At 48.3% G+C, this 25,777-nt stretch overlaps 1 protein-coding gene across 4 annotated transcripts in view; it reads right to left on the bottom strand.

The window, feature by feature from the left end:
• The window catches only part of ZBTB16 (zinc finger and BTB domain containing 16), a 184,523-nt gene that overhangs the window by 37,727 nt on the left and 121,019 nt on the right, over window positions 1-25,777 (bottom strand). For all 4 annotated transcript variants that reach the window (XM_070623163.1, XM_070623162.1, XM_070623164.1 and 1 more), the window contains one exon: window positions 24,302-24,388. In XM_070623163.1, coding sequence (XP_070479264.1) covers window positions 24,302-24,388 — 87 coding nt within the window. The remainder of the gene's footprint in view (window positions 1-24,301; window positions 24,389-25,777) is intronic.

Raw genomic sequence — 25,777 nt, 5'->3', positions numbered from 1 at the left:
CTGATATAAGGACTAAGTAAAATGATCCAAATAAACCACTAGCACAGGGCATGGCACCCAGTAAATTCTGTAAGAATTCAGCAAATGCTGGTTTCTCTTCCCATGAGCAAGAACCAGATCCCACACGGCTTTAGGATCTTGCTCACCGCGGTACCCCATCAGTCCAAGTCAGCATTCACTAATTTAACTGGAATGGGGATGGAGGGAATAGAAAGGATTAGGATTTCTAAAGCTACTCTTTAGAAGACAATTCTTTGTATTGCGTTTTTTAAAAGGGGCAGGGGGACAAAATCAGGAATATGGGGGACAGGAGTTTCACGTGACTCCTACAGATAACTAACTCTAGGCAAATAAGTCCTCTGCCTGGGTTTCCAGTGTTGTTTGCTGAGCTGAGCGCCACGGGCAGAGGGTCCCATCAAGGTCCCGCTTCACTATCCTGGGGTATCACCAGGCAAGGAGCCTGGGTGGGATTTTAGAGCGTAAACGCCTCCCTGTAGCAGCGAGGCCACAGGGGAGCAGCACGTAGAATGAGGTGTCCTGGCCGTCCCAGGTCCGGGAGGTCCCCTGTCAGCACACAGGTGGACAGAGGCAGCTTCCACTGTGGCCACTGCTGAGATTCAGCAGGAGGAAACTGAGTCAACCGTTCAGAAGGACATCCAGGCTGTCGGGGGAGGGGTGCTGGTCTTTAAAACCAAGCCGAGGACTTGGAGCCTCTCTCTCCGCAGATTTTGAGGAACAGGGCACAGAACAATTCCTCCGGGCCGTGCGAGTACAGCCTGTGTGCTCCGAGGCAGGGGGAATGAGCTGGGTGGTCCCTCAGGAGTGGTTCTCAAGTCTCGAATATCCAGGATTTAAAAACAACAACAGGAACATCACGTTTATCTTCCCTTAGCATCTGAAACTTCAGGAAACAATTCGGTGTGCTAAAATGAGCACGAGAAGGAGGGTCGGGAGAGCAGATTCCAGTGCCTGACTCTGTAACCCGCTAGCCATGGGACCCTGGGTAAGTGTGCTCGCCTGCCGCAGAGCTGTTTCCTCATCTATAACAAGAGAAAGTTGGACCAGAAGGACCGAAGTCCCTTTCTCAATGTTTACGGCTGTGCTACAGTCGAAGGATGAACTCCTTCCTTCCCACTGTCCCAAGCAGGGTCCACACTAGGCAGTGAGCGGGGGTGGGGGAGGGAACGCTGGGGAACCTGGAGGACATCTGGGGAGGGGAAGAGACATGACAAAGACCCTTACTTATTTTCTTTTTCTGAAAGTCACTCCCAGCTTCTTGGGACACAAAAGTATCTGTTAAGGTAAGTTAAACCTTCTCGAGATGAATTTTCCTGCTACTTTTAATTAAAAGTTCTTTACAATTAAAAGGACACTATTCAGAAAAGGTTGAGAAAAAAAATTTCATTGACACTCCCCCTACCCCCTCCCCCTTTTCCCAAGGAAAAGAAAAAGCTGTTTTGTGCACAGCTCACCCGGTCCACACTGTACAAAAGGAGGTGGACTGGCGGCAAGACACATGAGATGACCCTTTGACCCCGAACCGCTGACAAGTCCTCAATGGCATAAATACCAGATAATCAATCACATGCCAGGAGGGCGAGTCCCCCTGCCCTCGCCCCAGCGTCGGGGTTTATGAGAGATACACTGTAAATAGACACTGCCTTCTTAAAAGAGGCCCCCTCGGCATTCCAGGGGCCGGCCATAATCCTGAACCAGGCCTGGCCAGATCCTTGACCATCTCGTTTTACAGCTTTCATCGCGAGCTTATAAAGCGCTTTTCCCTCCCAGGCCACCACTGCAAGTCGGACTTCTGGTATGAAATGAAGCCAATCCTCGCCCCCTACCCATATACCCCAATCCAAGAGGGAACTCTGAAAATGACAGCAAAGAAAGCTAGAAAACAGAAGGAGCAGGGAATGGAGGAGGTCACCAATAAAACCCCTGTCGGGGTGACTGGTAGGGATGGGTGTGTGGGGCAGGAGCCAGACCTGGGGAGGTGATGAAGAACCAGTAATAATGACATTGATGACAATGACAACAATAGTGATAACGGTAGCTAATGGCTGTGAAACACTTAGTAAGTGCATCACACCAGTCTTAGCACTTCACGAGTATCCTGTTATCTATCCTCAAAAATAATGCTCAGAGGCAGGCACTGTTATTGCCATGCCCATTTTACAGATGAGGAAGCTGGGGCTCAGAGTTCAAATAACATGCCCAAGGCCACAATGACTCAGCAACAGGGAGGATGGGATAGAAACCCAGACAAATGACTCAGGTCCACAAACAGCCCCACTCCGTCCCCCCAAGTCTGTGGATTCCTGCCTGGAAGGAGAAGATGCTGGAAATCAATCCTTCGGATCAACCAGTACTTTTAGGTCATACAGCAGCCGGGTGGAAGGAGACATTAAAGAAAGTTCTGATGAATGTGGGTCTAAAAATCAATATACCATCTGGATAGAGTCAAATTTCCAAGATAACCAAGAAGCAGGCTGGTGTCAAGGAGAAAGAATTTTAAAACCAGCCCACAAGTTCTGTCATGCAAGATTCTCATCTCTGCCCATTCACCTTAGACCCCCAAGAGCTCTGGCAGCAAGTGCCAGGTCTGATGTGTCCTAAGGCAACAGTAGTCTTCTGTACCTTTCCTCTTGCTCCGAAGAAGTTTACCAAGATCCTAAACCCGCCCCTGCAAACAGGGAGGTGGGGGTGGGGAGAGGAAGACAGAGCCTCTTGGTAACTAATTTTGATAACGCTTTTGTGTCAGGGTCAAAGGTTAAATATGGCCACACTAATCCGCTTCTTCCAGAATTCAAGCACAAGGGAGATTGTTCTGTAGCTTAGCAAGAGGGCCTTTCTCATTGCTGGAGAAATGGTACTAACCAAGCCCACTGAATGGGGACGCCTGGTTGTTGGAGATAGATTCTTGGGTTCATTTGGACAGAACATCCCAGCTCCTGGCTGTGCAGTTAGGGTTATTTATTATTAAGACGGAGGTGAAAGGAATGCAAAGTGGCACTTAAAAAATTTGAGTCCCTCGGTCCTGCCCCACCCCCTCCTGAATAAGGCTTCCTGCAACACCCTAGAAAGAAGGGAGGTGAAAATGCTTGGGGGGTTTTCATTTGAGCTTCAGAGCAGGCCTATTAGGTAAGCGGGGTTTTCTGACCCCATTGTACCAATGAGGAAACTGAACTTCTAAAAGGGCAAGTGACTTGCCCAAATAAGTAGCAGCGCCACGACCAGAAATATTCTCTGTTCCTGTGCCTGCAGGAGATGTACACACAGGCATCCTTCAGGACGACATATGGGGCTCCTCAACAAACGTGAGACCCATGACGAGAAGGCCAGAGGAATTCCAGGCCAGAAACATGTCTCCTGAAGTCCTTTTCCCGAAGCTTACCCCCGGGAAGAGGGTGCTTCTGAACTGGCAGGTGAGACAGGAGTGAGTCGTGGAGACCGCTGGAAAGCTACCTGGGGGGCCTGAGATTGAGCAGCCCCCTCCTTTCCTCCCACTCTGACTGAGAGCTCATTTCGCTCCTCCTCTGCCCCCCCACCCCGTTGGGGGAACAGTCACCCCCCCCAAGGCAGAGAGGGGAGCTCCCGAGGGAGGCAGTCGCCTTGCAAGAAATGATTGTCCAAGTGTCAACAACCTGCTGCTTCCCAGAGCCTCGGGGTCAGAGGCCAGGACGGAGCACAATGGCTTTCTCGAGCTGAAGGGTCCAGGCAGAGGGGCCTCTGGGGGGTCTCCGGAATGCGGAGGCTCTGAATCCAGGCACCGGGGTCTCCTGTCTTGCCCTTTTATATCCTTCCTCCCTCTGAAAATCCCAGACACCACCAGCCTCAGAAACAGGAGAGCAAGAAAGGAAGGGGATTAGTAACAGCCTCCATACACATGCAGACACACAAAGGTTTACTCTACGAGACAGGGCGGGCAAATCATGCGCCCTCCTCACAAAGTAAGTTTGCCCTAAAGCAGGAGAGACGAGGGTGAGAAGAAAATTCAGTTGCAGCACCTCCTCCTGCCTCCAAGCCTTCCCTGCCCATGGCCCTCATCAGGGCGGGCACCTGCCCTCCTTGCATGCACGCCTCTGTCACAGCCCTCTTCCTGTCCGTGAGCTCCTGGAGGGCAGGCGAGGCAGGCTGTCCCTGGATGCTGGTATGTATGCCCGTGGTTGGTGCTCAAATCACGGCTGATGAATGAGGAAGGAATGACAGAGTCTGGGGAATCTCTTCCTTCTGAAACTTTCTCCACACTGGATGTTACAGGTCTGGAAGGGTGAGCATGTAGGATCTGTCTTACTGACCCACAGAGGTCACAGTCAGTTATAAATCCTAGGATACCTCTCCCCCTAATTTCTGCCCACCATGTGACATTGCATACTTGATTACTGAATGGACCAGCTTGCTTGCTTCATCATTTTCTCTACAAATTAAGATAAATTAAAAAGCAGTTGGGGCCAGCCCCAATGGCCTAGTGGTTAAAGTCCAGCACGCTCCACTTTGGCAGCCTGGGTTCAGTTCCTAGGCACAGCACCACACCACTCATCTGTCAGTGGCCATGTTGTGGTAGTGGCTCATGGGAAAAAAAAAAAAAAAAAAGGAGGACGACTGGCAACAGATGTAGGCTCAGGGTGAATCTTCCTCAGCAAAAAAAAAAAAAGTAGTTGGCTTGCTTTCATACAGCACTCATTGTATGTGTAGGGCAGAGCACAGCAGGTGCAAAAGAGGAAGCCAAAGCCCCTGAGGGTATCAAGAGATGTCACAATTATAACAATACCTTAAATTTGATTGTGCTCGAGACCTTACAAAGACATAGTTCCTTCTAAGATCATTCTGGACCTCACATCCGTCTTTGAGGTATATGGCAATAACGGTGTTTTAATTTTTCATATAAGGAATCTGAGACTTGCAAAGGTTGAGTGACTCGTCCAAGGCCATACCGCTGGCAGGTGTAGAGCAAAAATCTGAATTTGGACAAGAACAGATTCCCCTTTCCCACTTCTAACCAGGAAGCTCCCTTCACTACTTTTCGTTAACCACGCAACAAGTATTTATTGAGTGACTACTTGTCCTAACACAGTAAAAGGGCCCAGGGACCCAAAGACGGTTCAGACAACACCTCTCACTCACAGAGAAGCAAGATGGCCAAATGCTGCAAGTGGGGTCGGTCCATGGTAGAGAAGACCAAGAGGAGGAAGTGCTTCCCACTGCTTATTTGGGGAAGGGTGTGGCAGACAAGGATACTGTCTTAGTCTGCACAGGCTGCTGTGACAAAATAGCACAACTGGGCGGCTTAAATAACAGATATTTACTTCTGCCAGTTCTGGAGGCTGGAAGTCTGAGACAGGGTGCCAGCATGGCTGGGTTCTTGGTGAGGGCCCTCTTCCTTGCTTATAGATGGCCGCCTCTCACTGCGCGTTCACATGGTAGAAAAGAGAGAGAACTCTACCCTCCTCCTCCTCTTAGAAGGACACTAATCCCATCAAGAGGGCGCCACCCTCATGACCTCACCTAAACCCGCCCAAAGGCCTTGCCTCCAACTACCATCACATTGGAAGTCAGGGCTCAATATATGAATTGGCAGGGGTTGGGGGGCAGAGGAGACACAAACATTGAGCACGTAACAGGTACACAACTGAGCTGAGAAGAAATATGCCAGGCAGATGAGACACACGAGAGCGTGGGAGTTAGGGGAAGATACAGCTATGGGTCGTAATGACGTTTCGGTCAATGACAGACTGCACATGCAACGGTCTGCATACACGATGGGGGTCCCACGAGATTGGTACCATGTAGCCTAGCTGTGTATAGGCTATACCATCCTGGTTTGTGAAAGTACTCTAGGGGAGGAAGAAATTTTCCTCCACCCTTATAGGTTCTTCTGGCTGGTCTAGGAATTAAATTGACATGAGACCGATTAACAGGAAAAAAACAAACAAAAGTTTAATAACACGGGAGAAACCCAGGATAACCAAGTAACTCAGCAAGTGGCCGAAACCCTCACCTTGAATACCATCCTCAGCTAAAGATGAAAGAAGATGTTGGCAGTGGGAAGAGCCAGGGACTTCAAAGGGAAGGAAAGCAATTCACAGGGGGTGACAAAGAGCAAAAGTCTGGAAAGCAAGTGGTTTTTTGGCTGCACAGAAACAGAAGAACACAGAGGAGAGCCCAACAACAGGTTTTCTAGATTTCTGCCCGTCTACCACCCAGTTCATGCTATGAAAGGTGACCGCTCACTTCCCAACTCAGCTTTTTTCATCTGAATTCTTTTAGGCAGTTAAGGGGGAGTTAACAGGAAAAACTTTCTGAGTCTTTCGTTCCTTAAAAATAATCAGCCTAAAATAATCCTCATGGTAAAGAGACACGTTTTGGGGTGGCAAATTTTGTCCCCCTTCACTATACTCTAAGATGTTCGCACAACAACAAAATCGCCTAGTGACACGTTTCTCAGGATGTATCCTCGTTGATAAGCGACACATGACTGTACATGGAGGAGAAAAACAGCAGGGAGAGGACGGGAGATTGCACGTGGCTCAGTACAAGAACGCTGTAGGGGATGGCCAAAGATGAGGCCCGAGACTCTGACTGTGACGTGCTTTCCGGGCCGTGTACTGGCGTCAGATCTGATAGCATCCAGAAGTTCTCAACTCTGGCTATACATCTGAATCTCTCGGGGAGCTGTAAAAAAATCTACATCTGGGGGGCCAGCGTGGTGGCATGGCAGTTAAGTTTGCATGTTCCACTTTGGTGGCCTGGGGTTCGCCGGTTTGGATCCCCGGTGCAGACCTATGCATGGCTTGTTGAGCCATGCTGCGGCAGGCATCCCACATATAAAGTAGAGGAAGATGGGCACGGATGTTAGCTCAGGGCCAGTCTTCCTCAGCAAAAAGAGGAGGATTGGCGGCAGATGTTAGGTCAGGGCTAATCGTCCTCAAAAAAAAAAAAAGAAAAATCCATATCTGGGCTGCATGCTGGAGATTCCGATTCAGCTGATTTGGGGTGGAAGCCCTTGCTTGGTATTTCTTTTCAAAGCTCCCCCAAGTGATTTTAATGTGTAGCAGGGGTAAGACCATGAGAATCCTTTGAAGGATCAGCACGGGAGAGGCAACGCTGGGTGAGCATTTCAGATGCCAGAGCCATCCTTGCCTGGGATGTAGTGCACGGGACCAGGCACTAAACCCAGGCTGGATCCACCCACTTGGCGTCGACCCCTCCCCTGCCACCTTGGATCATGCCACCATCCTGGGGTCTTAAATGATACACCCGTCTCCTCGGGTCTTTTCCCAGAGTCAGCTGCTTTCAAACCAACAAGCTGTAGCCCATCTAATCGAGTGCTCCCTGGTGATCAGGTGGAGATACAACGTGGGGAAACACCGTGTGCAGGATCTATGGGTTTCTGGCCGCAGCAGAAAGGATTTCAGGCAGACAGGGATGCGGGACAGTACAAACAGCACCCTAGACCCTCATAGCACTTAGTATATTGAATTGCCTAGTATCATTAATTATCTTTTCAGACACATCTGTATTTTTTCCTTCCTAGCAATGGTTAGCTTTCTGAAGGCAGGATTTGGGTCTGATTTTTCTATTTGGCAAATATTCAGAGAGTACTTAGAACAGCACAATGGGTAGGCAAACGAGGTCTGAGGACTCCAGAGCACCAGCACTGTGCCTGCTCTGGGCGCCCCTGGCCCGCGTGGGGCCCAAAAGCTCTCAGTGCAGACCCTGACCAACGGATTGACAAAGAGGGCCACATGGGACAGAATCTCCCACTCTGGAGATCTCCTGGGAAAGGGGAAGACGATTATTTTCTGGAGACGGCACAGAGTTGTGGGTATCTTGGGGGACAGCAGGAGTGGTCCAAGACCAGGACTCTTGGGTTCTAGCCCACAGTTCGCCCCTCTAACTTGCTGTGTGATCCTGGGCAAATCACTGAACTTCTCTGAGCCTCAGGATCACCCTCCCTAATGCCCCTTGCTCCAGTTCAGAAGTCTAGGAGTCTACAATGTTAGAATTCTAGACCTTGAATTAACCTCTTCCAATGCGAATACATCCCAACACCGGGCCTAGCATATGTAAATAGTAGCTCCAGGCTCTGCTTCTAGAAGGTGGGGGATGTGGCACTATGACTCACTGTTGGGTCAGGCAAGTCCTCCTTCTGAGTAGCAGCCAGGCCCCCTCCTGGCATCCAGGAGCAGAAGATGGGGAGCCCAGAAGCATGCCACACCAGGGAATCCCAGCTGGGAGCCTGACAAGGTCAGCGGCCAAGACCTCGCCTTCTGGACCACCTCTCTGGAGACAGGGATCCCAAGTCATTTCAAAACAGAAAAACACTTGCTGCTCATTCATTTGTCAAAAACCTCAAGTGTGTTTCCCAGAGGAGAGAAGTCAGAGCCACTCCAGGGCCCCCCGGGGCAGCTTTCCGAGGCAAGGTCTCCCCCTTTTCAATTCCTGTAACTAAAATGAATATGGAAAAGATAATTACCTTTAAAACATACTTAATACTTGAACACATTATCTCTACCTGCAGAAAAAGAATGTTATCTGATGGGATCTTCCCCATAAGCTTAATCAAATTGCTATCTTAAAACTCTCTGGAGTCCTGTGAAACAGTAATAGAAAATCCAAGGCAGAGGCTGCAAGCATTTTATATTTGTTTGGTTGAGGGGAACGGGCATCCCGTCTGACAATGGGCACTTAGAGACAAAGTCATTTCCAATCTGTAATGGATCTTCTCCGAGGGGCGGCAGGGAACATCTCATCCGACCTAAACCTGCAGTCCCTCCCTTAGGTAACTTTCCCTAATGTTCGGAGAAGGAGATTCCCAAAGAAAAGGCTTTTTCCTAACACCTGTTTGGGGCTCTTTTTAAGGAAGTCTTCCCTAGTTGGGCCTAAGATACTTAACATGCGGAGATGCTTAACTTGCTACTTAACTCCGGGTTTTAACTTGGCAAATAAATCGATGTCTATATTTCCCTTGGTCTGCCCAGCCCCCAGGCAGTGCCATTCGTTAAGTTAGTAGAGGAGGTAAATTACCTGCCCAGATCCTGCCCAGGGCGAGTGGCCATTTGCAAGGCTGGAGAAAACCAAAGGCAAACAGCTTCTAAGAAGATCGAATGTGAGGACTGGATATGTTCCCAGCATCTCAAGCTTGCCTGGAATGGCCAAGTAAACAGCTGCTGCAAAAGCGCCTGGCCGGTCCAGTTTATCTTGTTGACAGAAGCAGCAATAGGTAAGAGGTGATAACGTGCGGCATCTCTGTTAGTCCCTTCTTCTGTCTGCAGTTCCCACAAGGTCCTTGGGATATGGGGCCTGGTCCCCCGACCAAAGCATGGAGGGCAAGGGAGTGTCCCAGCGCACAAGTAAGGCACATCAGGGCTTGCCAAAAAAAATGAATGGGCTTAAAACAGAATACTAGGAAACCAGAAAATGATCAAGATACAGGTTTGTTGGCATGCAAGTAACAGATTACAAAGCAGCATGCATTGCGTATTACCACCCCATTTTCGTTTAAAAGAAAACAGAAAAAGATGGTGGGACTACAGGAAACATATTTCTCTTGTTTGCATGTATTTCTCATTTCCCCACACTGAGCACATATTAGTCATGTGATTCTTTTCTTAAAATGGGTTGCCTGGGTCCGTACTGCCCATCCTGCCTTTGGCAAGAGTGATGCCACCCGGGCAAGATAAGGGCTGGTTTCTCTTCTTGAGATCCACACCCCAAGGCGACTCCCCAGTCTCCTCCTGACGTTGCAGACGTCAGACTCGCATTCTTCTCCTGTTGAAGGGTCCGGACCTGATTCATTCTTTCTTCCCTCCCAGCTCTGAAAACAGTAGGAGGAGGAAGAAAGGAAGGAGGCACCTCTGAGCCGTCCTACTCGTTGCTGCCTTCTGTGAATAGAGTGATTCCAAACAGAGGACAGTCTCCGGCATCGTCTAAATGGCCACCATTATACAAACTGCTACCTGTCCAGAAAGTCCTCCGAGGCAGCAGGTAGAACGGATGGGGCCGAGTCTGTAAAAACCAACCACGTACCTGGAAGCTGCTTTTTATTTTAGTTGGGATATAATTCATAAACCATACAATACACCCTTTTAAAGTATACAATTCAATGGTTTTGAATGTACTCACAAAACTGTACAACCACCACCAACACTCTCTGAATCCAGAACACTTTCATCACCCCAAAAAGAAACTCCACACCCATTAGTTGTCACTCCCCATCCTCCCCTCCCCTCCCCTCCCCTCAGCCCCTGGCAACTACTAATCTGCTCTGTTTCTATAGCTTTGCCTATTCTGAACATTTCATACATTACGTAGCTTTCCGTGCCTGGCTTCTTCCACTTCGGTGTCAACAGTCACCCACGTTGGAGCACGTATCAGTACTTCCTTCCTTTTTATGGCTATACAATATTCCGTTGTGGGGACATACCACATTCTGTTTATCCATTTATCAGTTGATGGACATTTGGGTAGTTTCTATTTTTTGGCTATTGTGAATCATGCTGCTATGAATACTCATGTACAAGTTTTTGTGTATATGTATGTTTTCAATTCTTTCGGGTTAGAAGTTGCTTTTTCAAAATAAATTCTTGGGGCTGGCCTGGTGGCACAGCAGTTAAGCTTGAGTGCCCCGCTTCGGTGGCCCGGGTTTCGCTGGTTTGGATCCCAGGCACAGACCTACAAACAGCTCCTCAAGCCATGCTGTGGCAGATGTCCCACGTATAAAGTAGAGGAAGATGGGCACGGATGTTAACTCAGGGCCACTCTTCCTCAGCAAAAAGAGGAGGATTGGCAGCGAATGTTAGCTCAGGGCTAAAATCTTCCTCAAAAAAATAAAATAAATAAATTCTTGTTATTAGGTTGTTATTTGTCTCTCTCCCACATTAAAAAAGAAAGAAAGAAAGAGTACAGGATATTTAAAGGATGTTTTAAAAAAATCTGAGATTTCCAACTACTTGGGTTCCAAGGAAGTGACAGCGGCTTGTCCTTGCTGCACCCCAACCTCACACACATCCTGTCACCGCAGCTCCTCTGCCGCTCCCCTGGCATCACAGTACTGCCACCCTTACCCCTCAGGCCTTACCAGCCCTGTTCATCCACTAAGCAGGAATCTGTATTGCAGCATATGAAATATTTAAGCTGCTTTCTAAATATATACATTATTTAGCCTACAGTCTATAAAATATTTACATTGTTTGTCCCTCCCACCCCCAAATATCTGCATTATTTACAGTACAATCAGGGAAACATTAAACCTTGTTTTTTGACTTGCGCATCTCTTCCCTATGCCCTGTGTCACTGGGCGTGCACAAGCCGTGAGAGGCAATGGTGAGTTCTCTTGCCCAAGTCACAGAGCAGGCCCTGGGGATGCAGGAGATAACACAATGTCCACACCTGGACGGACACAATCGCAGTCACACCTGTCACCCCCACGGGACCAGGGGGCATACACCGCAGAATTTATGGGGGGCAATTTTGGATGCCAAGCTCAATGCCCCACTATTGCTGACATTTAGCTGCCGCCAGAATCTCCCATTCTGCAGAATGGGGGCTCATTCTGATTTATCCCTGGCCTCCAGCACTCCTCCAGGTGTGACCTCCGTCCTCACTTAGGTGGAATGAGAGTCTCTCTTGCTACCCACTTCCTCCGTCAGGCCCTTGGTGAACAGGGATGGCAGCTGTGACCTGGGATCACTGGCACGGGCCCATTCTTCCCAGGTACTGAGTTCTCCATCTGGACTCTGTCTTCACTGATGTGTCCCAATGGTGGGAAACGGAGGCAGCTGCCAGTGTAGCTGAGACATTAATGTCCTGAACCTCTCTCAAAATCCATTTCCCGACACTTGTTGCCTTTTAAGAAGACCTCCTTCATGGAAAGAATGAGACTCAAAGGCGATATTTTTCTTGTTTATAATGTGACCCTAATTTTTTAAATTACACAAACGGTACATGCCTGTAAATAGGAATAATTATTATATAATCATAAATAAAAATATATAATAATTATTATTATTCAGAAATAGATAAAGCAGGAAGTAAAATCTTCTTTGCCCTGTAATCCTGCTCTCTAAAGATAATCACCGTTAACATGTACAGAGCCTTATAGAATCTCACGGGATGACCTCTGTACGTTATATTAAATGGGATCACACTACACAACCTGTTTTCTCCAACCAGTTTTTATCGTGGACGTCTTTCCATCTCAGGTACCATAAGTAACAGATTCCTTACCTTTGGACATTTAGGTTGTTCTCAATGCCCTGTAACTACATATAATGTTGCAATCAGCATCCCTAAGGGAAGCTAAAAAATTGATCTTTGGTACATGAAGGCCAAAGCTGGGGAGGAAACAAATATGGAGGGTTGCTGAGCATCAGCCGCACTGTCCCCAGGGTTGGCACAGCTCTGCAGCACACACCTCCCCAACTCAGACACCTCCGAGGAAAGGTCAAGAGTGTGAAATCAACTCTCATCTCCTGGGTGTTGAACTGAGGAGAGGTTTTCTCTTCTTCCTCCCCACCCCCCACCTCCCTTCGGTACCTCTACTTACCCTGTTCTGTTTTGAATCTCTAAAATAATGTGACAAGTTAATGATGGTACAATTATCTAAATGTTTAACAGACATGTTATCTAAGTGAGTCGGATTGAGATTCCATCCCGCTGACAATAAACATCAATGGTGGAGCAGAAAGCGATAGGCAAATTATAGCAAACCCTGCAATTTCAATGCTATTAAATTTGGAGGAATAACAGCCTTGAGGCCTGTAAACTCTGAATAAAATAGGCCCTTGTGTTTGTCCAACTATTAAATCAAAATGCTACCAACATCCTAGAAAAAACAAGGCGATTTATAGCTTTTCAAGTTTCAGTTACACATTGGTTTTTATTAACTCCTTTCTGTCATCGGCAGCAGTGGTGTCACGAGGGAGCAGGGAGAGCAGACAGAGAAGCAAAGGGTAGGAGCTGGAGAGTGGCGTGGAAGGAGAAAGGAGAAACATGGCAGAATAAGGAATGGGAGCGAGGAGAAGCGAGCGGGAACCAGAGTCGGGGGCTGAGGGGGGTCATCAAGACTCTGCTGGAAGGAGGATGCTGAAAGGGAGAGAGCCACCCTGAACCACAGGAAGACGGGTACCCAAAAGTCCCATCAGACTCACCGCCGGGGCCCCTAAAGTTGAATCCCAGTCCTTCCGCTGAACGAGGCATATTATTTAGGCCTCTCAGCCTGCAGCTCCTCCTCAGCGATAGAGGCAGTGAGCCGGCCTCTCGGCAGTGTTATGACGGCTATATTAGACAACACATAAAAGGCCGCAGCGCCAGGCCCAGGCCAAGCTCTGAACAATAGTCCTCAAAGATCAAATTCCATCATTCCCCTCGAATTCCAGAACAGTTTCTAAAAGGCAAGAGATCTTTACCTTTAATCCCTTCTTCAGACACAGTATGCACTTATATTTTTATTGACTAAGCTTCTAAATGAAGTAAAAGAAACACTTGTCCACTGCTGAGGGACAGAAACCGTGGACATCTAAAAATAATCATCGAGAGCAGCCGCCACGTCAGGCGAGTCCTACATCCCAGTCACTCGGCTGAGCACTTCACACGCATTATTTTATTCAGTCCTTAGAATAGCCATATATTATGAATCAGAGTTTACATATGTGAAAACTAAGATGGAGAAAAATGTAGACCATCATTGCAAGATCAGAATCTCAGGCTGTGCTGGGAACCACAGAACCCCCAAAGCAGCCATTTTTCTTGCCCAATTCCCACACCCAACATTTGAGACAGGCAGAGAAACAAAGCAATTTGTCCCATGTCATAAAGCAAGCTTGTGACAGAGCCAGGATAAGAACTCAGTTTTCCTTTCTCCTAATTCATTATTGCTTCCAAATACCAGGCTGCCCCCCCGACCCCCCAACGACAACAATGCTCACCATCATTTCTGAATGATGGGAGACTGGAGAAGGCAGGGACCACAGGAGTCCTCCTCACTGCTGCATCCCTATCCCAGGGCCCAGCACAAATGTCTGGCACAAAGCAGATGCTCAAGATGTCTATTGAGCGAATGATCTTCAACCTTTTCTAACCCAAATCTGCATTGTGTCAGTTTTCCTCCTGTAATCCCACGGCAGCCAAACACCACCAATTCCCTCCAAGCGTGGCCCAAAGCCGCAATGCTTCAGATAGAAACTACTGGGGAGACGGATGGGCAGAGCATAGAGGATTTTTACGGCAGTGAAATTATTCTGTAGGATGCAACAACCATGGATACATGTCATTATACATTTGTCCAAACCCACAGAACGTACAACACCTAGAGTGAATCCTAATGGAAACTACAGACTTTGGGTGATCATGGTGTGTCAATGTAGGTTTATCGATTGTAACAACGTACCATTCTGGAGGGGGATGTGGAGAGTGGGGGAGGCCATGCACGTGTGGGGATCTGGGGTATCTGATCACCTCTGTACCTTCCATTCCATGTTGCTGTAAACCTAAAATTGCTCTAAAAAATAAAGTTAATAATTTTGAAAAAGCATTAGAGGCCCCTCCAGAAGGTAGCCATAGGGGCCCAGGAGCCACCAGGGTGAACAACGGAGAAAGACGGCTTGTCTGGGCCAGCAGGTGTCAGCTAGGTTGTCCTTCCCCACTCCACAGCTCCGGCGGAGCCGAGAGCCCTGTGCCTGGAAAATAAAACTCTATATTAGGCATCAAACATGCCTTTATAGTAACAGCATGAAACGAGGTCGAGAGTAAGTCTATGCGGGTGCACTGACTGTACGGACAGCAGCACATGACTCTCCCTCCCCAAGTGCCTATGACGTTCCACAGCCGTCTCGAGCTGGAGCTCTCTCATGCTCAGCTCCTTGGCATGCCATGTGAAACGCTATACAAATCACCCCTGATATTTATAAAAGTCAAATGCTATTATGTTTTCAATGGGGAGGTCACACCAAACTGCATGGAGTCCGCGTGTCCACCCAAGGACCCCCTCCTATCCCACCCTGTGCCCTCCAGCTTGGGAAGGGGTTTGAGGCTCACTCTGCCTTTTTCCCCATGTAACATTTTAGGCAGATTAAGTTATTTCTCCCCATCTGGCCCTTCTCCCTTGCCCCCTCCTCTGGGGCTGGGACCTGGAAGCTGCCCTTGGGAAGAGGAGCCAGCACAGTTGCTGGTTTTCCTACTGCTGTAGGACAGGGGCCAGCCACCCTGACGCGGCTCCTCAGTGCCCAGCACCGCGCCTTGTGCCAGGCCCAGGGCAGGAGAGGGGCAAAGCTGGCAGCCACCCTGGGGGAAGGAATGTTGCTGCTCACCCTTTAACTCCTCTGTCCCGCCCGCGACTCCTGCCGCCCCTCCCATGCTCACCGCCACAGAAAGGCCTCCAAACAAGGATTTCATTTTCTACTCTGAAGTTCAGAGCCAGAGACTGTCCCTGAAGCTTTTTCCAAGCATCATTAATATATCAGGAGTGAGAGCAGGGCCAGTGTAAGGAGACAACCAACAACACCAAGCTGGGGATACAGCTCTGCACCTTCAAAGGAGGTGGTCACACAGCTGCAGAATGTGTGCATGTGTGTGTGTGCACGTGTCCTCGCTGCTTCCTCCTTCCAAAGCTACAGCAAGGTGCCTCCTAGCCTCCTTCACACTGAAAAGGAGAGGACAGTGGGCAGGGCTCCCTCCAGCGCCTGCTCCCTGCTACCAGAGGAGAGCAGATCCCACAGCGTGGCTGCCCTTGGCCGCAAGGTGTGTTAGCTGTTTCTGGACCACAGGACCCTCCTGCAGCCGACATGGAAAAGAGGAGACCCAGCATCTCAACATTTGCAGCTGCTTGAGTGGCTTCGTGTGTAGCACAGGAATGTGGAAACTAGCAACTTTTTCTAGGCCAGTAAAAGAAAGTCCTTATTTTGTAGTCAGAGTGGAGAGAACCTTGGACTGGAAGTAAGACCTCATGGGTCCTAACTCTAGTTTGGTTTGTTTGTTCTTAACTGACCCCCTTTTTCAGATATGGGCTTCTGAGCCCTGGTTTCTAGGCTGTTAAACAGGCAGAGTTGACTCCCTCATCTGCATATGAGGTTTGAGGCCAGGCCCCCATGGGGAGGGGAGACAGTGTTCAAACATGGGCTCTGGGTGCAGGAGCCCGAGGCACATGTTCTAGGTCCACCCAGGACTGGTCTTCCTTAACCTTTCCAGGGCTCAGTTTTCGCCAGCAAAGAATACGGAGGAAAAATGTCTATGTTTTAGGACTGTAGTGAGCGCTTAATAAAATTATAACTCCAAAGTATCCAATAGAATACAGCTACTGGATATATAATATCCACTAAACATAATATTATACTATCTGTACCCAAGGCAAGTTCACCCAACTTGTTCATTTCCTTCGCAACATTGTAACCTTCAGGAAGACAGGGACCAAGTTCTGTTCACATTTGTTCCTTTGTGGTACTGGGTCCACAAAGCCCCTTGCACATAGTAGGTACTTTAAAACTCAGGGAATACGTGAATGAAGGAATGATGGGATGAACCAGTTGCACAGGCCACTCTGATCTGCAGCAAACCCAAGTCGCTAACCTGGTGGACCTGGTGGGGCAGGTTGGGGGCCAGAGGAGAGAGCTGAATTGCTTTGAGGCAAGTCTAGAGATCTAGTTCAACCTATTGTCCTGGCCCCAGAATTCCTAAACCTAGCAATAACTTCAGCCATCTTGAGTCTGCGTGTTTTCCTCTTTTCCTTACCAGGGCACTAGGCAGGCATAAGGTGGGATGACACAGAAGGTCTTACTTGAAGAAGGCAGGAGATGCAGAACACCCATGTTCTTGATGGCAAAGACACGGGCCAGGACACTAGCAGGAGACTCAAGATTCTGAGCCTTCAAGGGCACTAACCAATAGGGCCCCCTCTAAGATGTGGCAGGACATGTTCCTGGTGCTCCTAGAGGTTGGAGCACCTGCTCAGTGCCTATCCTAGCTCTGCAGCTTGTCTGGCCTAGGTTTATACATCATCTGTTTGGATACTAGCAGGGGGTGGTCCCCCTGGGCAACCTTGGGCATTCCAGGCAACAGGGCCTTAAATAAGATCCACCAAATCTGCTCTGTGGGATTGTTCAACATGTGGAATTCATTCTGCCCTCACCTCTCCCAACTGTACTCAGAGGGCTCCAGTCATTGTTAGCTCAGTGGGCACAATGGAAACAGCCTCTTGGTCAGAGGACGAGTGAGGGATCCTGGAAGATCCCACCTCCACCTTAGCAAAGCAGCTGCATGCCATTCCTATTCCTCCACCACCATTACCCATCAACCCGGCCCTTCCCCTCTCACCTCCCAGTGGGGGAATGGGTGCCCTCTGGGGCGTCTGATGAAGCTCGCGATGATGCAATGATAGTAACCACCACCACCACTTACTGAGAGTTGACTCTGTGCAAGGCCTATGCTGAGTGCTTTACGTGGACTATCCTATTAAATCCTCACAATACTCCTTATATAATAGATGCCATCATTGTCCCTATGTTACCAAGGAGGAAACCAAGGCTTAGAGAAGTTAAGCAACCTGCCTGAAGTGATGGGGCTGGAATTTGAATCTAGACAGTCTGACACCAGATCCCAAGTTCTGAGGGTCACTATGCACTGAATACCCTGAACTTCACATTCTGACTTCAGGCTCCATGGGTCCCCCTCTTCCCTGAAGCCTGCAAGACAAACCTGAGCCACCCCATCAGGGCCCAAATTTGCCCAGTGAGTAGAGCCCTCTGGAGATCATGCGATCCATGCGCCTGCCTTCGGGCAGGTCCATCCTTCACAAGTAGCCATGTGCACACCTGCCTGCCCTGTCCCTTGGGCTCTCACAGTCTCTCTGGCCTGGCCCACAAACACCAGCACTGGCTCCATCTCCCCCATGCTCAGACCACAGGTGGGCGGCTGCTGTGACATCCCCCCATATGGATTAAAAGAGTTGGTTTCTACAGCTCACGCCGAAGGCCTCCTCACTGAGACCTCCTCCTTCTCCGACATGGTATGCTGAAGACTGTCCCAACCCCCTCGCCTTCCACTCAGCAGCCAAGGTATCTCCCCTGCCCTCTAATTAATGCCACCCGATCTGTCTGTTGCCCCCAGGCCTGTTCAAGTCCAAAATGGGGATGTACAGTGGCTTGAACAACATTATGATTTGTAAAACCCACTCCTAATTAGTTTGACTTTGAATAAAGAGGGTAATTATTTTTAAATTTATTAACTGCTGCCTGGCCGGAGAAGTTTCCAGATCAAATGACATGGAGAAGCTATTTCTGTTCAGTGATGCAGCAATTTATATTACTGATCGGTCATTAAAACCTCTGGCACAAAACCACTTGTGTTTCCTGAGCCAAGATAGTGTCCATGTGTCAAATTTCAAACCCAGAGTATAAATTAAGCCATTAAAGGTATTTATCAGTTTATCTGGACTTAAAGAACTACTTACTAATTTAAGACCTTCCCAATATAGAACCCAAGTGGTGCGCTGGGCGTGCATGTGTGTGCGTGCGTGTGTGTGTTCTCACTTTTTATTTTACTGAACGGTGTAAAAAAACTTCTGATGTGTAAATGAAGCACACGCAGCGCAGGGAGCTGCATAGCTGTTAATTCCTCCCCGCTCTGCAACCCAAACATTTTGGAAGCAGCAGTGTTTTGCAATATGTATTTGTCATAATATAAAAGGTGTAAAGTGCTCTCTGTTTATCTCCTCAAAGTCTTCATGGTGCCAAAACAGAAAACTGAAGTGTGACAACAAAGCCTGAGCCCAGCCCAACCATCATGTGGCCTCCCAGAACACCAGCTTGAGCCCACCAAGATCTCGAAGGGAGGGGACGAGGAGGGGTCACACATACCAGGATAAAAATCCAGGTTAACTAGGGTCAAACGGGTGAGACGTGAAGATGACATTCATTGGGCTAAAATGGAATTGGGAAACACTTTCTACTAAACTCATTCTTCAGCGTCAAGAATAGCTGTAAAACACCATCACCACCCATTTGAGGCAGTGCCACAGGCTAGCGCTGTTAACTCCCCACATGGCAGCCTTGGGCACGGAATGCCCCAACCCAATCTGTTTCAGGGAATTTGCATCCTACCTCAGGAGGGGGACATGGGCATTGAGAATTTTTAGGGAAATGGGTCGCAGGGATCCAAAAGGCCCCTGCCCAGGACAGGAACATGAGCTAAATGATCTCTGAGAGGCTCTCCCTAAACCGTTCAGCCATATACCCATGGACAGCAGTAAGTCAGTGTGCAGGCAGCTGGGGAGTAACAGAAAGAGCATTGAAAGTGAAGGTGGGTCAAGTTCCAGCTCTCCACTTCCTAGTGGGTGACTTCGAGGCCTCCACTTTCTCATCTGTTAAAAGTGTTTTATAAACTAAGGAATGAGAAATACAAGATGGCATTACCATTATTCTACTCTCCCAGGGTCTCCATTCCTTTTCCTTTCCAGAGCTCTGGCTCCCTGCTCTCCTGTTCACTCTCCTATGAAACCTGCTGCCCCACTGGCTTTTCCCAGGCCCATAACTTGACCACTACTTTCAGCATTCCTTATCATTAGGCCTCTCCCTTCCTCATGGGTCCCCTTTCTTAGAACAGAGATGCCACCTAGATTTCAAGTTGTGTTCCTTCATTGATTAGTAGAGGAGGCTGAGGATCCATCTGGTTCTACAGGAAACAGCACAATAAGTGATAGATGAGCTCTGCCCTGTGTCAGGAAGAGCCATCCCGTTGCCAAGCCTACGCTGAGGATCAGGCACTGTCACATCTATCCTCCCTGAGCCCAGCCTGCCCCACACTAGGGAGAGTCTGCACGCTCCTCAACGCGGAGGGAGCTGACCCGGAGCTCACACCCACGTGGCGAGAGAGCCAATCTCAAAGTAGACATCTGGTCTCATCTCTGATTTGGATTCATTTTCTACATTCCTCTCCCCTTTCAAGAGCTCCATTTACTCAACCTGGAGATAACGCAAAAGCAAGGCTGAATGGCTGGGCCCCAGCACTGCTGAAGGAAGGACGGGACCTTATTCCTTTTGTAGGTGAGGAGACTTGAAGGGCAGAAACGACAAGTAACAAGTCAAGCCCATTCACGTCCTAGGCAGTGGAGCTGGAACCCCATCCTGGGCTTCTGACTCAAAACTCCAGGTTCTTTCTAATTATATTTGAGACAAATATCCTTTTCTGGAAAGTGTTGATCACTTTCGAGTTCTCACTGAGTTAAATCCTTGAAAGGCACTGGTCCTAAGATGCTTCTTGACTTTCAAAGCTGAATCAGGACCCAGACTCTAGAAACAGGTTGGAATGTCATTAATACCACTGAACTGTACACTTAAAAATGGCTAAAATGGCAAATTTTATGTTATATATATTTTACCACAATTTTAAAAATTAACAGTGTAATATACCAAAACCCATTGAATTGTATACTTTGAACACATGAATTGTATGGTATACCAATTATATTTCAATAAAGCTATTTAAAAAAAAAAGCGGACAGGGACCATGTCCGTGTTGATCACTACTGTATTCCCAGTGGGTGCCAGGCACACAGAAGGCACTTAATAAGTGTGTGGGGTGTGCCCGTGAACAACCTCCCTGTCTGCTCACCCCGCGGGGACTCAGCCTCTCTACTGGTCCCAGCGGAGAGGGTAGCTTGTTCCCTGCGCTGCATACTTAATCCGGACCGACAGATTTAAGCTGCTCGGCGAAGCTGGCTCACAGCTCAGTCTCCTCAGCCCCCAGCTGGAATCCTCAGAGTGGGATTCTCGGTTACATGTCCTACTATTGTAGAAAGTGGCTGGGACCCTGGGAGACCTGGGTCCTCCCCTGGCTTTCAAGATAACCAGCACTGGAACCCTGAGCAAAAACTCATCTAGCCAAGTCATCCTCTCTATAACTGAGCAAAGGAGATGCTGACTGGAATGACAGCTCACCTAGAAAGCTCTCCTCCCACTGCCACAGGCCGCGGCAGCACCAGTCCAGAGCCCACAACCCCAGCGCTACGAGGTATGCTCTCCACTCAGGAGAAGCAGGCTTTGTGAGCCGGAAGGACAAGGAATTACTGATGACAATCACCCTAACAGCAGCAGCTCACTGGTCTTCCTTCTTCCTCTCTAGGCCCCGGTGGTAGCTTGGTAGCCGGTCTCCAAAGATGGCTGCCATCCATTCCTCTGTCCCTATATGTGCTTGTCACTCCCCCTTGAGAAGGAGAGTCTAGTCTTCCACCCCTTAAATCTGGGGCTACCCTGGGATGGCTCTGACCAATAAAATACGGTGGAAGTGATGGTGTATGTTTCCAGCCTAGCTTTTAAGAGGGCTGCAGCATCTGCTTCTGGACTCTGGGAACCCTGAGCTGTCATGTAGGAAGTCCAGCTACTCCACTGTATAGAGAGGCCACGGGAGGAGCACAGGGAGTCAGATGTGTGACCGTGGAAGCCATCTTGGACAGCCCAGTCGAGTCTGCAGCCAACTCCAGCCCTAGACACTATCTGATTGCAAACACAGGACAGGCCCCAAGTGCAAACCACCCCGCTGAGCCCTGTCACCCCACAGAACTGTCAGAGACACTAACGCTTTGTTGCTTTCATCTACTGCTGGAGCGGTTCATTACACAGCACTTACAACTGAAATGCTCCCTGTGGTCAATTTTCAACACAGGAGCCAGAATAATATTCTAAAAACACAAACCAAGTTGTGTCATTCTCCCATTCAAAACCCTCCAATGGGTTATTTTTTTCCCCTTCTCTATAAATGTTTGCACACAAGGACATGGTGTGATGAGGGGGTAGGTGTGGGGTGTGCGTATGCGTGTATATGCAGCTTTACTGAGATATAATTCATATACCACGTAACACACAATTCATGCATTTAATCTATACAGTTTAATAGTTTTTAATTTATCCAGAGTTGTGTAACCATCACAACAATCAATTTTAGAATATTTTCGTCACCCCAAAAAGAAACTCCGTACCCATTAGCAGTCACTCTCCATTTTCCCCTAACTCACTCACCTGTGGTACCTACTCATTTACTTTCTGTCTCTATAGATTTGCCTATTCTGGATGTTTCATATAAATGGAATCACACAACACGAGGCCTTTTGTGGCTGGCTTCTTTCAGTAAGCATGTTTTAATGTTTTTAAGGTTCATCCACGTTGTAGAATGTATTAGTACTTCTTTCCTTTTTACAGCCAAATAATATTCCATTGTATGCATATACTCCATTTTGTTTATCCATTGATCAGTGGGGGCGGGGGGGGCATTAGGCTATCTCTGCTTTTTGGCTATTATGAATAATTCTGCTATGAACATTCATGGGCAATTTTTTGTGTAGACGTATGTTTTCATTGCTCTTGGTAGATACCCAGGAGTGGAACTGCTGTGCCATATGGTAACTCTATGTTTAACCTTTTGAGGAACTTCCAGACTGTTTTCCCAAGTGGCTGCACCATTGTACATTCCCACCAGCAGTGTATGAGGGTTCCGATTTCTCCACTCCTCAACAACACTTCTTACCATCTGTATTTATTATCACAGCCACATCCTAATAGGTGTGAAGGACTGTCTCATTGTGATTTTGATTTGTATTTCTCTGATGGCTAATGTGCTCATTGACTGCGGATATTTGGAGAAGTGTCTATTCAGATCCTGTGCCCTTTTTAAATTTTGGCTATCTGTATTTTCATTATTGAGTCATAAGAGTCCTTTCTATTTTCGAAGTCCTTTACAAGATGCATGATTTGCAAATATTTTATCCCCCTCCAGTGGACCCCTAGCACATGCAGAATGAAACCTAAATTCCTCACTAGGGGTGAGAGACCCACCTGATGTCCGACCTCCTCTCACTCTCCGCACCTCGCTCCCTGCCCCCGGCCCACTGCTCTTCAGGCTGTTCCCTGAACTTGTCAAGTTCAACGCAGCCTCAGGGCTTCTGTAAGGGCCTGCTCCCTCTGCCGAGACATTCTTCCCTGAAATCTTTGAGTGGCTCACTCCCTCACTTTAGGACTCTTCTCAGATGTCACCTCAGCAAGGCCTTCCCTGGCCGTTTTTTATCTAAAATACCAGGTTCTCCCTATCACTCTCTACTCCTTATCATGCTTTATTTTTTCTTATTAGCATTTATTATAACCTGACATTATATTATACATACCTTACATATATCACACATGCATACACATTATATATATTTGCCTATACTGTCTCCCTATGAGAATCTCAGTTCCACGATGGGCAGGGATGCTGTCTGTCTCCATGTCACTGTATCTTACATGCCCCAACAGTGCCGAGCACATTGTGGGAAATCAATAAATATTTATTAAATTTTAAATACATCTACCACCACATACTGAACGCTTACGATGAGCCAAACGCTCCACAAAGCACTTCAAATAAAATATCTTCTTCAATCCTCACAGCAACCCCAGGCTATGAGGTAGGCACTATTATTACTCCACTTTTCTAACAGACGAGGAAACCCAAATTAAGAAAGTTTAAGCGACTTATCCCTGGTCTCACAAAGAGTAAGTGGCGGAGCCAATATGACAGCCGGACAGTCTAAGCAGTGTCACCCTTGTCCTCCCGGTTCACTTCAGCAAGTCACCTTCCTTCCTTTGAGCCTCAGTTTCCTTACCTATGTCATGGGCCTAGCCTGCTACCTTTCAGTTACTGAAAGATTGGCTAGGTGAGATCAGGTAAGGCCCTGAGAACAGAGCCTGGCACACTGTAAGCATCTCATAAGTGTGGGCTACGCCGGTGATGACGACGCTGCTGCCGATTACAATGAGGAGACGATGCTGATGCTGTGAGATAATGCTTTGAAATAAAATAAAGCCATATTGATGTCAGTTAATATTGTTCAAATGCATCCTTGGGTACACATTGCTTTCTTTTAGACAAGGATTGGACTCTCTCAGAGCGGGGACCAGACAACTGTGGCCACATGAGGGTTTCAGAGTTAGTCAGATGGGGTGCGAGAGTTTCCTGAATGTTCGTTCACCAAAGAAAGGGCGTGCTTAGATAACATCACCGACTTTCTAAGGCCTTGACAAGAGCATTTGAGAGGATGTCAGTGTCCCATTAGAGATCTTGGTCTAAGCCAGGGCAGCTGTTCTCATGGGGCAAAGTCACCCTTGTAAATTCCTGCCCAGCCAGCCCCCAAGCAAGAGTAGCTGAACACAGCAGAACACATCCCCGCTCACAGCTGTGGATGTCACGTTTGCTAAAAGAGAGTGCTGCTAAGATACTTCATCCCCATACACTGTCACACCATGGAGGACCCGGAGCATGGGAATCAAACTCAACTCACCGGTATGGGTCTGCCTGTGTGTCTCCAGGGCGTCCTCCTTCGAAAACTGGGCACCGCACTGATCACAGACAAAGGCTTTGGCACCGGCTGAAAGAAAGGGGAGGCAGTTACCACCAATGCGAAATGCCATTAGGAGGGGGTTCTGGGCCAAAATCCTGCAGGTGGATAGTGAGGGAGGCATCAGATACCTGTGAAGACCCCAAGGCGGGAATAATCCACAGTCTCAGCAGCCAGCCCAGCCCCTCCTCCAAGTGTGACCACCCACCTACCTGAGCTCCAAATAGCCCATCTAGGGCTCCCCCAGAGAGAAGAGGGAACAAAACCAGAATAACCAAGACAAACAGAGACGGGGTCCAGGTGAGATGTCCCAAGCAGAAGGGGACTCTGGAGGGCTGGCTCCAGGCAAGGGTTGGAAAGGAGTAAATGAGACGATGAAGAGAAATGTGCCCTGTCGCCTAGATTATACTTTACGGAAAGTGGGAATGGTTGACATACTTCTACTCAGATAAACCCCTAACTCAGTGTGTGCAAAACCAAACTCGCTGTCTGCCCTAGCCACTGCCTGCATCTGGCCATTTAAAATCCCTGGGGGCCCCCACTGTGTCTTCAGGATAAAGTCCAAGCTCCTCACCATGATTCCCAAAACCCTTCTAGACATGCTTATCTTCCCTGCTTCATCTCTCCAAATCCTTGCTCCCTAGTCTCCAGCCCAACGCAGATGCTCTGGTTCCCTGGAGGAGCCAGGCTCTTCCCCATCTCCAGGTCTCTGTGTATCCTTTTGTACCTCCTCTGTCTTTGACATGCTTGCCCCTCTTCCCAGCCTCACAGTATAGCAGGCCCTATTCATCATGCATGCATCAGCCTCAATACCCCAGCCCCCGTGTCTGGGTGAGGTACCCCTTCTTTATGCTCCCATAGCACCCTGTATGTTCCAGGTCATACCTCTCCATGCTCTCTTCTAAACGCCGGTGGACCTGGCTCTACCTCCTGCCACACTATAAGTTCCCCAAGGGAGGGAGCATGTCATCTCATGCACAGCTGCATCTGCCTGACATCCGGTGGGATCCCATTACTCTACACATTTGTGGAATAAACAAAATCAGTTCAGTGCAATTCAATTTGATAAACTTTTTTAGAACCATTACTTACAAGGCTCAGCGCCAATGTCAAGATAAACAGGACTTTTGCCCATTTGCTAACAGTCTTCAAGGCTCTAAAATGTCATCTCATCCAGGGGCACCTGTTGCAAGCCTTGGTGATTTTCCTTCAAAATGTCTTCTAGATGCATCTCTTCCATTATATGTGGATCATCACGGCCCCATCCAGGCCCTTGTTGGGTCATGCCCAGAACACTGGAAGGCTCAAGGACAGCTGCCACATCACCAGCCACCCTCTCTGATCCACCCAGCAGACGCAGGGTCCTTGAAAGCCACTTGATTCCTCATTTCTTTGCTCACGAAAGTGAAATGGCTCACA

The sequence above is a fragment of the Equus przewalskii genome, chromosome 6 (genome assembly GCF_037783145.1).
Source record: "Equus przewalskii isolate Varuska chromosome 6, EquPr2, whole genome shotgun sequence".
Lineage (NCBI taxonomy): Eukaryota > Metazoa > Chordata > Mammalia > Perissodactyla > Equidae > Equus > Equus przewalskii.
The sequence above is the reverse complement of the archived record's forward strand: the minus strand, read 5'-3'. Positions and strand labels throughout refer to the sequence as shown.